We start from the raw sequence: 14,401 nt of genomic DNA on the forward strand, positions 1-14,401 counted from the left end.
AGGGAGGGCGAATGATGGCAGATGGCAAAGGGATTCAGGTGGTACTGGGAAGGAGCAGGCCCAGCAGGCGCAGAGGGTGTGTCGCGGCAGGAACCTTGGAAGGGTTCCAAGGTTGCCCGGGGCTCCAGGGGTACCTGGGCGGGCGGGGACGGCTCCTGAAGTCGTCGCCTCGCAACAATGGTCTTAGTCACGAAAAGGTACCACTACGTATCTTTACATCCTTCTCAGTGTCAGCACCATAGCTCTCCAGAGGCTGAGAGCAGACCTTTGGGCCAATATCTTGGAAGCCCGTCCAGGTACCCCTCTGTTCAAGGAAGCCGGCTTCTGCGATGCTTCTTAGGGGTAGCAGCACGACGTTGGGCAAGCACTGCGGACGCAACACGAGAATGGTCGGCTGAGAGCCTGGACCAGGGGTCCCCTGGATTGAAGAAAGGGTCTGGGCGGCGTGGCATCAGTGCATGGCCAGGGAAAGCCTCGTCAAGGTCTTGCGGGCCAGGAGACGACCATGGCATGACAACCACGCTGGCCGACTCTGTTTGAGCACCAACTTTCACGATCTAGCCAGGAGTTGCCGAAGGACATTCTGCAAAGACCCGAGTGGCCCAGCATTGATTGCCTCGAGATCCCACGTTCAAACATTGGCATACCAGACCTGGTTAGGCAGCTGAAACTGGTCCGGTCCCTTTACATTAGTCTGCTCAGTGGGGGACGGCCCATCTGTGCGCGCGTGGGCAGGGTGGTTCCCCAATGCCATCAACGGCCGCTGCTGCTCCAGGCCGAGTAAGCGTATTTTGTGCAACACGAAGTGCTCGCACAGCGCTAGAGCTCGAGAGCCTCGTTCGCGCGCCCGCTGATCTCTTTCTCCCCACACATTCGAATGAGCCCAATGCGACTCCAAGTCCCATCTCCATCCGCCCGCCTATTCGCGTGTCGCCCAGGCGCTTTCCGCTGCGCGCCGGCGCAGGCTAGTGCCGCAAGTCCAGCACGCCGTTCTGTGCGCGCAGTTCTTTCCAAGGTCGCCAAGGACACCTGGGCCGGCGGTGCGTCAGGCACGCCACGCCCGGCTTTGATGTGCCTCTGAACGATTAACTACTGGTCGGCAGCCTTCCGACAGGCTTGAGGCAATTGGCTTCGCCGCTTAAGGTTCGAGGGCTATCTCCGACAAACAGGAGGAGCCAGTAAGCATGGGCATCAACCGTAAAGCTAACCAGTGAGCCCGGCAAGAAGCATAAATCTCCTGTAAGCCAGCCGGGGCTCGATGACCAAGCACCACAATCCCCTGCTCGCAAAGTTCCTTGTCGTGGATCACTCGAGCCCGATCATCAGAACTCTGTGATGCTTGTTCGTCAGCTGCATCCGCGGCAGTCTCGCAGTCCTGGTCTACGACGTGGTGCCCTGGTTTGCCGGCCTCTGGGAGACAAGCTGGTGCCTCTCCGCGTACCCTTATGCAGTTCCGGATCTGGATGCGCAGTGTTCACGAGCTGGCGCCAGCCCCAGCCGATTCATTAGACGGCTCAGTCAAATGTCACCCTGTCTGCCAGGGCCACCCATTCAGGGACGAAAAAAGACCAGGCTAGTCGCACGCTAGCTCAGGCACGGAACAGTGATGCATGACACTGTTGACAGCATCTCAAAGCCCCCAGGGCGCGCATGACCACACTCTGCTCCAAAGAAATGGGATGCAGAGTCCTAGTGCTATACATGACGAGACGGATCGCGCATGTATACACGGTCTTGCGGCCATGGGGCCTGCCGAGGCACAAGGGAGTCGGGGAAGTCTGGTAATTGATGCCCACGCACGGTCACGGGCCCGGCAACGGAGAAGCCCACGCAAGTGCCCACAACCGTTGCCGAGCCTGGCAGGCCTGGGACAGGCCCATGATCGTCCTCTAGTCACCCCGTTGTGCAGTACTATTCGGTGCTGGTTTCCACAGTGCTGAGTGAGTACTCGTCTACAGGGGACAAAATATGGATCGGCTCCCCTGGCAACAATCGACCCCGTTTCATCAATCAGTTTCATCTGCGCATCTTGAAAGCCTCCCCGACTTCTGCACAGGAAACAGCCGCAACACCATCTACAGTTTCAACCATACTTACCCAACTGAGGTCGAGATAGTATAACTGCGAGGCGCATACTGCAAGCCTCTGACCATTGCCATTCGGCCCTCTCCAAGGCGCCCTCTCCTACATCTAGGCAAGAAGAGCCGAAGCCGCCTGCTATGCCGATCTCCACCCTTGGTGACAGGAATGCAACGCGGCCGGGTCCACGCCTCATTTGGGGACTTCCCCTTCAGACAGTCCCAATGCAGATCTACGGATATTTATCCAACGGTCTGGCGGGCACCTTGTGGCACAAAACTGGACTTTGGGAAAGGATGAGAGCGGGTCTTGCCGCTGTCAACGACAACAATCACAGGTTTTGGATGACCTCGTGCAAGGGTGCAGAAAAACGATGCCTCGGGGTTTTACACCCTAGTGAGAGACTGGCACGAGCAGGTCCATGTGCAAAAATCCGTGTACATTTATGATGGCAACGGCACCACTCATCATGAGAATGACCTTGAGAGTCGCGCAAAACCAAACATATATGGAAATACTCCATATAAGCGTACGCAAACGCCGGCTGCAAAACGCTTCGCATGCTCGCCGCCGATTTCTCCCATTCCGCCGCACCCTCAAACAGTCATTGCTTCTCGCTCTGACCTGCCTCGAAGTCCTCTCGCAGCAGGCCATAGATGTACAAGTCGAGAACGTAATGCTTGGGCTTCGCACTCGCGTCCTGCTCTGATCCAGCCGCATCCAGCTGTCCCTCCCTCCTCGCCGCCTCCGCGACCTGCCCAGCTCGGACAGTATCCCCATCGTCCCTGCAGGCCCAAGCCTTGCGCAAGATGCCCTCCCTCTGGAACCCGTTCTTCTCGAGGACCCTCCCGCTGCGCTCGTTCCCGGCGTGGTGTCTGGCCTGCAGCTTGACCAGCGTGTCGTCGCCAAAGTTGGTAAACGCCCACCGGACAAACTCTCGCACCACCTTTGTGGCCAAGCCCTTGCCCCAAACCGACGGATGCAGCCAGTAGCCGATCTCGCTGGTAAACCGCTGCTCGGCTGGCTGTGGCATGAAGCCTATCCCGCCGATCAGTGTCTCTTCTTCTCCTACTCCTCCGGCCTTGTCCTTTCCATCCGCGGTGTCCCGCTCGGTGGCACCAGTAATAGTTGCCAGGCTCCGCGTGAAGATGCCAAAGTTATGATCCCGCACGCCCGCCTCCGGATTCGGCCGGCCGAACCTGGTGATGAAACCGATGCCGTCCGCGTGTGTATATGGCGAGGGGAACCGGTCGCCCATGCGGTGCGCGATCTCGGACGAGTTTGCCGTCTTAGCGAGCTGAGCTGCGTCGGCGAGGGTGTATGCCCGCAAGTAGAAGGTAGGCGTGATGATGATTGGTGGTGGGGGAGGGGAGGTCAGCCATGACGGCTGCTGATGGGATTGTGGCTGTGAGTCTGCCATGGCTTCTACGGGGCTCGAGGTGCAAGTCGAGATGTTTGTCAGGCTCTTGGAAAGACTTGTCGACCCGCTGCTGGTGTCTTTTGAGTGTTGTGTGGTTTCGGTTAGTTGACAATAACGCCTGGATTGACCATTTCCTGTTGATGTCGGGAACCCGATGTCAAAAAGGGCACGAAAAAGAGAGGAATCAAGCTTCGAGCCTAGCGGTGCTTATATGCTTAATCTTATTCTCCTTGAGTTTCTTCTCGACTCTGATTATTCTCATGAATGGGCCCTGAGATGAGTCAGTCCATTCGAGTCACAATCGCATTGTGTTGGAGAGCACGTCAGACGAAGCAAGGCTGCGGGGGCCGCCAGGGTTCGACTCCGGCGACGGTAAAGTGGGGGCCACTCATTATGTGCGTCCAGTGCATATCGCGAGATGCAAACTCCCCGGTGCCAAAATGATACTTGGACACATGTTTTTGTCGACTTGAGAATTACGAGCTTGGATCTATGATCGCAAAGATGACTTGCAGTTAGGTGCAGAGTTGGCAGGAACTTGATGCAGCAACGCCGCAGTGCCGACTGGGTCTTCCAACTAGAGCCCTTGCGAGAGCTTATTTGGGCTACTAGGGCAGTGAGAGCAGCGTTTCTCCCTGACTCAGGCTTGTGACATCCATGACACACGTCTAGATGCGAAATAGGCCTGCGTCTCGAGTCACTGTCGGGACATGGAGGATGAGCCTCCGCATGCGCCGGCCGGCCGCCCAGACGCGCGCTCGATGCTCCGGGGCGGCCCCACATGGCGGCAGGACCCCTGCCTCTGGAGGTTTGGGGAGCGCAAGCTGGTCCCTGAATGCTGAAGGAGCGACGGTGGCCTTTTTGGCACGCCTGCTGCTGCTGTACCGTCGCCAGTCCCGCGACACCATAGCCGAGCTGACCAGCACTCGAAACCCCGACCTCAACATTGCTGGGCTGTCTTGTCTCTCTCTCTCTCCACGACGGACAGATCGCCAGTCTCTGCCTTTTTCCCAGGCAACCGAGAAGCGCATCTGGTTGCTTCCGTCTCGCAATCGCGCCCCTGAGAGCTTCCTCTTCGCCCCTCACTTGCCACCCGGCGACATCAAGTCGAGAGCCACGAGCAACGACACAGCCGCCAATTCCGACCAATTCGACTCGCGAGCCAGTCTGCAAGAGTCTCGACACCACGCTTGCGCACGCAAGCCACGGATTGGACGTCTAGAATCACGAATTGCTGCACTGCGCGGCTCGATCCACAGCCATGGCTCCCAAGTCGAGATTCACCAGGCTCGATGCCTTCACAAAGACCGTCGAGGATGCCCGGATACGCACAACCTCGGGCGGCATCGTCACAATCATCTCCCTTCTCGTCGTCCTCTACCTCTCCTGGGGCGAGTGGAGCGACTACCGGAGGATCGTCATCCACCCAGAGCTCATCGTAGACAAAGGCCGAGGTATGCACGGCGCACAGCTACAACCAGGCTAAGGGATGAACCCACAGTCATCATGCTGACCATCGTCATTCACAATTGCACAGGCGAGCGCATGGAGATCCACATGAACATCACGTTCCCCAAGATTCCCTGTGAGCTGCTCACGCTCGACGTCATGGACGTCTCCGGCGAGCAGCAGCACGGCGTTCTGGCAGGCGTCCAGAAGTTGCGCCTCGAGGCCCAGTCCAAGGGTGGTAGTGTCATTGACACAATGGCCCTGGCTGTGTAAGTTGGCGACTCTCTCTCGAGAACCTTCTCGGGTACTAAGCAAGATAACCGGCTGACGCAAATGGCAGGCACAACAAGGCCGAACAAGCGCATCACCTCGACCCTGCGTACTGCGGCCCTTGCTACGGCGCCACACCTCCTGCCAAGGCTGAGAAGCCCGGATGCTGCAACACCTGTGACGAGGTTCGCGAGGCGTACGCGGACAAGGGCTGGGCCTTCGGCCGTGGCGAGAACGTCGAGCAGTGCGAGCGCGAGCACTACTCAGAGAAGCTCGATGGGCAGCGCCACGAGGGCTGCCGCGTGGTGGGCGCAATCCGCGTCAACAAGGTTGTCGGCAACTTCCACTTTGCGCCCGGCCGCAGCTTCAGCAACGGAATGGTCCACGTCCACGACCTGCAAAACTACCTCACCAGCCCTGTCCAGCACTCATTCGAGCACGAGATCCACCAGCTGCGGTTCGGTCCCCAGCTGCCCGACGACGTCACCGAGAGGAACAGCAAGAACAACCCCTGGACCAACCATCACCTGAACCCGCTTGATGACACGCAGCAGCGCACCAGCGACCCCAACTACAACTTCATGTACTTCGTCAAGGTCGTGCCCACTGCCTACCTGCCCCTGAGCTGGAAGCCCCCGAAGGACTATGCCACCAAGCGTCAGGACATGACCTGGCTTGGCAACCTTGGCAACATTTACGATGGCAGCATGGAGACGCACCAGTACTCGGCGACCAGCCACAAGCGCAGTCTCGAGGGTGGCAACGACAAGGCCGAGGGCCACGAGGAGCGTACCCACGCCAAGGGTGGCATCCCGGGCGTCTTCTTCTCCTATGTATGTGTTGTTGACCCCTACCCTGATGATGATGACCTCTACAACCAATCCATTCGACGATGGACATCCACTAACACGAGACAAAATTTCTAGGATATCTCGCCCATGAAGGTCATCAACCGGGAAGAGCGCGCCAAGACCTTCGCCGGCTTCCTCGCCGGCATCTGCGCCGTCGTCGGCGGCACCCTGACCGTCGCCGCCGCGGTGGATCGCGGCGTGTACGAAGGCGCCACGCGGCTCAAGAAGATCCGGTCCAAGGACCTCTAAGGGCTTTGCGATCGATCTTGCGACTGGCTGGGTGCCAGCCTCTTGCTGCTGCTAGATGATGAGAGAGACAGAAGGAGGGGCGGGTGCGGGGGAGGCTTATGAAGAAGGGAACGGGAAAGCCGATCTTTCACATGGCCGAACTGAGCGTCTCAATGTGCCGGGAAAGAGGAGGAGGGGGGGGGGGGGTTCGCGTGTTGTGTGCTGAGCTTTTCGCTCTGTTTGAAAATAACTGCATTGGGTCATGGAGTTTGAGTTTTGTTTTGTCAATCTTGGTTTTGGTTTCTTTTGGCTTCTTCTGTGCTCCTGTCTATATACAGATCTCGATACCGCCGAACTGTGAAAGTCGCCCTTTGAAATCAAAGAGAATATATCGTGTACAGGGTGCATGCGTCAAATGTGTTCTTTCTCATCCTGAGGCGGCTGATAGGCATGGCGTACGGCTCGAAGTGCAGGACCACACCGGCTTGGGTGCCACACTCATTCCATCAAGCACATGCCACAGCTCCTTTTCGAGCTGAGCATAATTTCAACAGGCTAACGAGGATACATTATCAATCTTCAACTACTGTACAGCACTGTCATGTACACGTTATAATAATGAACCAGTAGATTGAAACAAAGTCAACACGGGCGGGCCCTATTTCTGCGACCTTCGAGCAAACTTCTTGATGAACCTCGCGTCGCTGGCACTCAGCTGCACCGCCCTCTTCTTGCGCTCGCCGCCCGACGGCGGCGCGGCAACGATGTTGCCACATTCGGGACGGGTGAGGTTATTGCCGAACGTGTCTACGGCCCAGATGAGCACGCCGTTGGACCATCCAAACCCCTCGACGACCTCGTACTCGCCGCCACCACCAGCCACGTTGGTCGCATTGTCCGCGTACTTCTCAAACATGATGCCGTTTTCGTTGTCGGGGAGGCCTTGGAGCTTGGGCGTCTCGCTCGTGGAGCCGCCGGTCGCGAGCCACGTGCAGAAGGTGCTGTCCAGGTAGCGCTGCGCGAGACTGACGGCGAACTCCTGGTTCTCCACGTACGCCGGGTCGTTGTCACCAAATGGCGCCGGGGTCAACGTCAGAGCCTTGGTGAGGACGTACATCAACGGCGGCCACACGTTCGGCTGGTCCCACTGCTGGCCCGTGTTGTAGTTCGTCGCAGGTATCCCACCAGCCTTGGCATCGAACAGCTTTTTGACGCGCTGGAAGGCGATGTTGATGGCTAGAGGGTTGTTCTTCAGGTAGTCGGGCGCCGCACCGAGCCAGAATGGGTAGTACTGGGCCACGTCGAAAAGTACCTGGTAACCCTCGGGGGCCCCTTGCTCCTGCGCGGCTGTGCTGTCTGCATCGATTGGCACGTACAATCTCTGAGACGACGAGGTCAGGTTGTAATCGAAATAGCTGTTGTAGGTCTCGTTCCACATGAGCTCGTACATGGCTACAGATCGGTTTCCGGCCGTGTCTCGCAGCTCCTGTGCCACAGTCTCATTGCCGGCAGCCTGGAAATACTGAGCCAATGTGATCTCGTTGGCGTAGAGGATCGAGTTGAGTTCAACAGGGATGATGTTGCGTGTATTGAGCGACCGCAGCGGGAAGTAAACATCATTCTGGGCATCAGCCGGATTGGCAAGCCATCTGGAGCTGTAGTCCCAGCCTGACTCTGCACCCGTGGCCAGGTTCGCATACAAAGTAGCTTTCTCGGAGTCGTTGAGAGCGACCGTCTCGGGATAGATGATGCCGGACGTGGCATAGTATGATTTGTTATTGGCCGTGATATAGTCTTCGCGATATGACTCGGGCCGCGGCTGGGTGTTGGATACGTCGTAACTAGAGCGGCCAGAAATGTTCAGTACATGATTCAAGCCTATAGGCAAATATGAACACAGGCATGACTCACCGGCTCAGAGTGTAGGTCTGATCTCCCTTCGTTATTTCGACCGTTCGGTTGTTCACAAAGAAGCTGTGCTCCTTCAGTAGTAAAGGCAGCGCCCGCTCTAGAATACTTGTGTCGTTGGTGTAGTCGACGTACGTCTTGACCATCTGGGTCAAGAGCGGCGGCTGGGAGCGATTCAAATAGTAAACGCGAGCACCGTTAGGCATGAAGCCGTAGAGATCGACAATATCGAGGAAGTTCTCAATGACGTTCCTGGAGAACACCCCGTGTCAGGATCTTGTAGACCTTGCGTCCATGCTGGCAAAGGAAGAAGCTCACTTGGAAATCTCGGTAAAGTTGCCACCAGTCCGCAGCAGGCCCTCCAGGATCCAAAACGAGTCCCAGTAGTACGGCTCACGGAAGCGACCACCAGCCACCACAAACGTGCGGTTCAGCGGGATGAAGCTGTTGACACAGCCAGTGCAGTTGCCGGCGCCGACGTAGGTCCGGGTGAGATCGGGCCAGATGTCAATGACCTTCTCCACAAACTCCTTGATAACCACGTCGTCGACCTTGTCGAGAAAGACGGGATCCGTCTGCAAGCTGTCGGCGTCGACGGCCTGCAGCTCGGAGCCCGCCTCGCCAAAGTACTCGGAGAGAAAGTTGTTGAGCTCCGTGTTGTTACTCAGAGGCTTGGTGAGGTTGGCAAACGCGGCAAGGACCTCGTCCAGTGGGCGCTTGGTTGGTCTGCCGCGAGGGTCAGTCACGCTTGTCTCCAGGCATGGGCTCAGAGGTCGCCACTCACAGGTCGACAAAGGTCTTCGAGTCGGAGAATGGCTGCGCAAGCTCAACCTCCTTGAGCAAGTCGCCGTAGCAGTAGATGGGTGAGTCGCATGGCGCAGTGACGGAGCCGTTGGTGTATAAGCCGTGTGCCACCTGGGTCGCAGAAAACACAGCGGCAGCAGCAACAGCTGCGACTTTTTTCACGACAGCCATTGGCGCGGATGCAGATGTGAAGCCTTCACGAGATCGTTTCTTCTTGGCCAATCAGTAGGCAGGCAGGAGAAATTGTACTTGCTCATGGACAACCGACAGCAACCACGACCAAAAAGCATGAAGAAGAACAACACCACGACCGGGGCAGGGGAGGTGCGACGCTTCATAAAGGTGTGCACCACGAGCCTACACAGCATTTCCGCTCTCTCCGTCCTTGTCGAAAATGCCGTATTTCCAAGGCAGTCTGACGTAAAGAAAACCACGAGAAACCTTGACATGCATTGCAGGACTAATCAGGCACCAGGTAGTTGGGGAGGGGCATCTGCCGGTGCCGGCGAGGCCCCAGCCAGTAGGATGAGAGCTCAGGCCGGAATCTGGGGTGTCGTCTACCTGGACTTGCGGCTGAGGAAGCGAGCTGGAGGGATCGTCGGTGGCCGGCGTGTCCGAGTAATCTGGAGCCGTAGCTCGCCTAAGCTGGATGGGAATCACGCGATGACTTCATCGGCCCGAATGGGCGGCAGCTGGTCCAGGACATGCCTGAACATGCCTGGCATGGCAGGACAGTGCGGGGGTGGTGTTAAGGGGGACCGCCTGGCAAGTCCCGGCTGTTCAACCTGGGCTCTTCTTAGTGCCGAGTTTGGTCGGGCCTGCTGCTGCTTCCGCTCTCGGTTGGCCGCCCGGTTCTTGTTCCGCGGCTGCGAAGTCGTGTAAGCATGGTGGAGGATTTCCGCATGGGGGCGCTGAGCGTGACGACGATGGCTGCACTGGGGAACAAGCTTCCCCACCTTTGGGGAAAAGCTGGAGCTTGCCCGTCTTGGCCGTGCGTCATGGCTACTTACTAGGTACTGAAGTAGGTAAAGCACTTACTTTGCCTAATTACTGTACATGTGTGCAGGCAGGGCAGGGGAGGCCCGGCCATCCCGTCTGGGCACACATCTCGCTTCGCTCCTCGTATGGCCGGCCAGTCTTGACCGCTGGAAGCAAGACGCGGATGCAGCCACAGCGAGCGGGGAACAAGTTTGGGGAAACAGGGGCCATGCGTGCCTCAAGGTGGGCATGGCGCATGCACTCCACGAGGGGGGCGCCGGGACACATCCCCACATTGTCGTCATCGTGAGGAGGAGTCCTCGAAATGGCTGCTTGGCAGCACCAAGGATGGCAACAATTCAAGGCTTTGCTCGGCTGCCGGCTGGCTGGCATTCCTGCTCGAGAGTACCGAGTATCTCCGTGGTGTCCACCCACGGGAATAGGTAATATGGCTAGTCGGTCAGGCTGCATAGGATTGGTATCTACAACGACTGTCAAATTTGAAGTCTCCTCAGTCACGCGACCGGCACCCATCGCCATCAACCTACAGCTCGACTCATGCCTTCGTCTTCTCTTCTCTCTCTCTCTCCCCACATCATACAGAGGTTGCCCGTCGAAGCGGCAAAAACAATAGACCTAACAATGTCAAGTAGTCAGACAGCGACACAAAAGCCCCAAAAGTGTCCGCAAGATTGGGGTGCAAGGAATGTGCCAGTTCTGCATAGTGTTGTGGGGTCAGGCGACCCATGCCATGCAATCTTACGAGCTCTTCCGTGGTCTGCTAAGAGGTGCATGAATCATTTGGTAGGTGGTGCTTTCAATCCATGCGCGAGGAGGCACTTCGGCGATGGAATCGTCCCCCCAGGCGCTCCCGCAGGCGATCCATGTTGATGCCGAAACTCTCCGATGAATGGCCCATGTGTGCCACGAGAGACGATGAGCACGGCGGGTAGAAATCGTCCGAGGACTTGTTGAGAAGTTGCAGGTTGTGTCCGCGATGCTGGCTTGCTAGTGAGACACCCGCTGCTCGTGTACCACGGAGGAACAATCGATTAGCTTGGTGCATAGCACCATCTGCCCTACGCTCCCGACCTATTGAGCTCATGCTCATGGTTAATCATGGTTCTGTCGGTAATAGGGTTCACGTCAACATACCTGAGTCCTGGTACGGACGGGACTGGGCGGCGCTTCCTGATGGTTCCGAGTCTTCGTCACCAGAATCGTCAATATACTCGTATCCCTCATTGGGGCTGTAGCACTGGCTACTCGTGTCTTCGTCGGAAGTGAACGACTCTATTGAGACAACGCTCGCGGTTAGAATGCTTGATAGAGCACTGGAAGATGTCGGCGAGCCTGCCCAAGAATGCTGCTCATCAAAATTCCTACCAGCATGTGCTAGGTCTTCCTCAACTTCGTCTTCGGCTTGATGCTCGAGAATCGACTTGAGGTCATCTGTGGACTCCTCGAAGGCTTCGTCGTCACGGAAAAGCTGCTGAACCGAAGAGGCGGCGGATCCTGTTTTGCAACTATATAGAGAGCTGAGAAGATCGACACTCAGGTTTGCCGCATGCTCAAGCCTGACGCTTCGATCGCTGTCCTTTCCCTGCTGAGGGATGCATTCGTGTGGGTATTCCTGACGACTGCAAGGGATGGAGATGTTGTTATGCAGGGGAAAGGGCTCCGTGTGTGAGCCAGGGGCGCAAGGCTCATGCTCTATCAAAGGATTCTGATGTTCCACAATCCTGCCGACTGAGCTTGATCCGTCATGGTGGGAAGTGAAGTATTTATTATCGTCGGTTGCCTGCTGGACAAATTGTCAATGGTCAAAGCCCCTCGCAACTTAGAGATGTCACACACTCACTGCTTGTCCGTTCAATTCAGTTTGTAGAATGGTAGAAGTCGGGTTTGGTATGTCGAAACGAGGGATGTCTCCTGCTGGCTGCAAACTGGCACCGGGAGTTGTCACAGTGTCAGCTGGAGCAACTTGTTTCGCACCGCTTGTGTGATTATGACATCTTTTGCCAAAAACATCATTGTCAATAACCACTTGGTCATTGTTGTCGACGCGATGTGTGAACTCCCGTTGTGATGTTCCCCGGATGTGTATGCTTTCGTCTGGACTACCGCATTCGTGAGCAACTGGGGACTCAGAGGCAACAGTCATGGCCCTGGTACCTTCCGTGCCGGTGTCCACAGGTGGCTCCGGTGCAATCAGTTGTCGAGCAATTCCGTTCTCAGTAGGACGAACAGCTCCCTGGGTAAGTTGCACAGTCTTAAGCGGCGCATGTCGTCGTTGCTCTTTCTCAGTTCCTGAAGCTACCACCCTGCTTTGGGCACATTCTGATGCTGTGGTATTTTCAAACCCATGATGATGGGTTCTTCCGTGCAAGTTCTCGCTCTGCTGACTCTGCGTCTTGCTCAGATGCCGACAAGTTACTGAATCTAATCCTGGTTCAGACGTGTTGGGATGGCATGACGAAGGTGACGGAGACTGAGTCGCTTCGCTCCCAGATGTTATATGGACCTCGAACTGACCGCGAGGTCTGCAATCCGATTGCCTGCCACCACTTCGACCATGGCGACGTCTGATCCGTCTGGCGAGTACGCTCTCGTCGTGGGAGGACAACCTCGAACTCGATTCCTCTGCCGACGAGAGTGACTTGCGTCGTGTGCTTGACCGATGACGTAGGACATTCAATATCATTTCGCCTAGCACTCCGAATGAGGTCTTGGGGAAATCGGGTATCGTTTCGCGTGCTTGGTGTAGCTTCCGCTGTCTCTGTCGCTGATGCTGTGCTCCTGTGTACTCTCTCTGAGACCTGCTTGTGCAAGCAGTCGGACTAGAGTCCTCAGCTTCCCGAATACATCTCAGGCAGTAAGATTGCGGAGGAACCATACCCCTTTTCAGAGGATGTGCTTTCTGGTACTCGCGAGAGCGCTTTTTACCACAACCTGCACAAATATGCATATGCTGAATGCGTCCAGAAAGGTCTGGGATAGGGCATTCCACCCGTTCATGTTTTTCACAATGATTGTGAGACTCCTCCGACGGTTTATGCGACGGGCCATGCGGTAGCCTGGACTCAGGTGTATTGTTGGTGTCTGTCTCTCCATTTCCCAGAAAGACAAAGGGTTGGGATGGCATCGACGTGGGAGCGTTGAAAGGAACAGGTTGCTGGTGGATGCTGCCTATCCAGTACGGAGACGTGGGAGGTACCACGGGTGTTACCAGCGCCGGAGGAAATGGCTGACTGGTGTGGGCTGGATACTGAATGGGGCCTTTTTGTAGAGGTGCCGCGCTGATATTCCGCGGACGGCTCTCGGCAATGAAAGGGAGCTGTGAAGCAGTAGGAACAGGGCCGAGTGGCAGACCATTTGTGGGGGCCGTGAAAGGCGGGATGGGCTTGCCCAGGGAGGGATGCAAAGCAGGTGTTACGGAAATGTTGAAGAGACTATCCTCGTGCTGAAGTTGATGTGTCGTAGAGTGCCGGGCGTGTGAGAGGAACGGCGTGGGCGGTCGCGACACATGCTCTCTCACAATGTAAGGCCGCTGGCTCGCCTTCCCATTAGCATTTTGGTGCTGCCTCTTGCTCTTCTGACGCAGCGTGTTAGCACCGGGTGCTGTTGGCGGTGGCTGCTCGACCCCTGGAGCATTTCCCTCGAAACAAGTCTCACTGTCTTCATTCGTCAAGACATCTGGATCTGCGTCTTTGGTACTGTTCAGACGACGGGGCCGATGGGACATCTTCCCTGGTGTAGCGGGCTGTGAAATGCCGAAGATCTCGCCCAGAATGTTCAAGTCCGAATTCTTGCGTGACTTTGACTTTTTGCGCCCGAATGCAGGTCTGCCATTCTGAGAAGCGGTGATGAAAAGATCCTTGCGACCAAAAGGAGGCTGATTCTCACGTGTAGGCGACATAGCATCTTTGCGAGCGCGAGACCCGCTTGCTCCGTCGTCAGTTATATATACGCGCAACCGCATTTTCAGATCTGTGTCAAGATCGCCGTTGGGGATGGGAGCGGCAAAAGATAATGTTGTTAGGACTGACTTTGTTTCCGAGCTCGTTTGTGCCATGCTTCTTGCTAGCTGTCTTGGTGCAATGCCATGATCTGGGAGGCAGGTGCAATGAGAAGGAAGGTGCGAGATTGAGGAGTGTATGCTTATCTGCACTCGATCGTGTGTATCACTGGCAAAGTTGGCAAGCAGAGGAAACAAACAAGGGTTGTAGAGTGCAATGTCTCGAAAGGCAGGATGTCGTCGTGTGAAAAGGTGCAGTGCTGCTGGTGCAGAGGTTGTGCGAAAGGCTCGACAGCTCGGGTATTCCTGAGGTCGAAGTTGGGCCAAGGGTGATGTTCGCGAGTGCACTACGCAGGAACAAAGGTGCAAGAATGCTAAGCAGGCCAAACACTTCCA

The 14,401-nt window shown here is 56.5% G+C and overlaps 4 protein-coding genes across 4 annotated transcripts; 1 reads left to right on the top strand and 3 right to left on the bottom strand.

Moving 5' to 3' along the window:
* Window positions 1–2,434: 2,434 nt before the first annotated feature.
* On the bottom strand, window positions 2,435–3,796 carry B0I36DRAFT_330756 (acyl-CoA N-acyltransferase). Its single transcript, XM_046154882.1, has one exon. It carries the CDS (start codon window positions 3,497–3,499, stop codon window positions 2,684–2,686), a length of 816 nt encoding a protein of 271 aa, XP_046009712.1. The 5' UTR covers window positions 3,500–3,796; the 3' UTR covers window positions 2,435–2,683.
* Window positions 3,797–4,384: 588 nt separating this feature from the next.
* Window positions 4,385–6,696, top strand: B0I36DRAFT_273496 (endoplasmic reticulum vesicle transporter-domain-containing protein). Its single transcript, XM_046151326.1, has 4 exons — window positions 4,385–4,953; window positions 5,037–5,217; window positions 5,289–6,051; window positions 6,145–6,696. Exons 1-4 carry the CDS (start codon window positions 4,761–4,763, stop codon window positions 6,316–6,318), a joined length of 1,311 nt encoding a protein of 436 aa, XP_046009713.1. The 5' UTR covers window positions 4,385–4,760; the 3' UTR covers window positions 6,319–6,696.
* B0I36DRAFT_330758 (trehalase) lies at window positions 6,697–9,391 on the bottom strand. The gene is made up of 4 exons (XM_046154883.1): window positions 8,990–9,391; window positions 8,524–8,931; window positions 8,209–8,457; window positions 6,697–8,138 (listed from the first exon to the last, which is right to left on the bottom strand). The coding sequence occupies exons 1-4, from the start codon at window positions 9,178–9,180 to the stop codon at window positions 6,956–6,958; spliced, it is 2,031 nt and encodes a 676-aa protein (XP_046009714.1). The 5' UTR covers window positions 9,181–9,391; the 3' UTR covers window positions 6,697–6,955.
* A 1,413-nt stretch (window positions 9,392–10,804) lies between these two features.
* B0I36DRAFT_386748 (uncharacterized protein) lies at window positions 10,805–13,906 on the bottom strand (the record flags this gene model as incomplete). Its single annotated transcript, XM_046161124.1, has 4 exons — window positions 10,805–11,079; window positions 11,143–11,280; window positions 11,374–11,502; window positions 13,240–13,906. The coding sequence occupies 4 exons, from the start codon at window positions 13,904–13,906 to the stop codon at window positions 10,805–10,807; spliced, it is 1,209 nt and encodes a 402-aa protein (XP_046009715.1).
* Window positions 13,907–14,401: the final 495 nt, after the last annotated feature.

This window comes from Microdochium trichocladiopsis (assembly GCF_020744255.1).
Source record: "Microdochium trichocladiopsis strain MPI-CAGE-CH-0230 chromosome Unknown B0I36scaffold_8, whole genome shotgun sequence".
Lineage (NCBI taxonomy): Eukaryota > Fungi > Ascomycota > Sordariomycetes > Xylariales > Microdochiaceae > Microdochium > Microdochium trichocladiopsis.

Bases quoted from the DNA above. Each gene is read 5' to 3' on its own strand.
- B0I36DRAFT_330756 (XM_046154882.1), bottom strand. From the start codon at position 3,499: ATGGCAGACTCACAGCCACAATCCCATCAGCAGCCGTCATGGCTGACC.
- B0I36DRAFT_330758 (XM_046154883.1), bottom strand. From the start codon at position 9,180: ATGGCTGTCGTGAAAAAAGTCGCAGCTGTTGCTGCTGCCGCTGTGTTT. The intron at 8,458-8,523 runs GTGAGCTTCTTC...GGTGTTCTCCAG, and splicing joins AACTTTACCGAGATTTCCAA to GAACGTCATTGAGAACTTCC. The intron at 8,139-8,208 runs GTGAGTCATGCC...TGGCCGCTCTAG, and splicing joins CAGACCTACACTCTGAGCCG to TTACGACGTATCCAACACCC.
- B0I36DRAFT_273496 (XM_046151326.1), top strand. From the start codon at position 4,761: ATGGCTCCCAAGTCGAGATTCACCAGGCTCGATGCCTTCACAAAGACC. The intron at 4,954-5,036 runs GTATGCACGGCG...ACAATTGCACAG, and splicing joins CATCGTAGACAAAGGCCGAG to GCGAGCGCATGGAGATCCAC. The intron at 5,218-5,288 runs GTAAGTTGGCGA...CGCAAATGGCAG, and splicing joins GACACAATGGCCCTGGCTGT to GCACAACAAGGCCGAACAAG.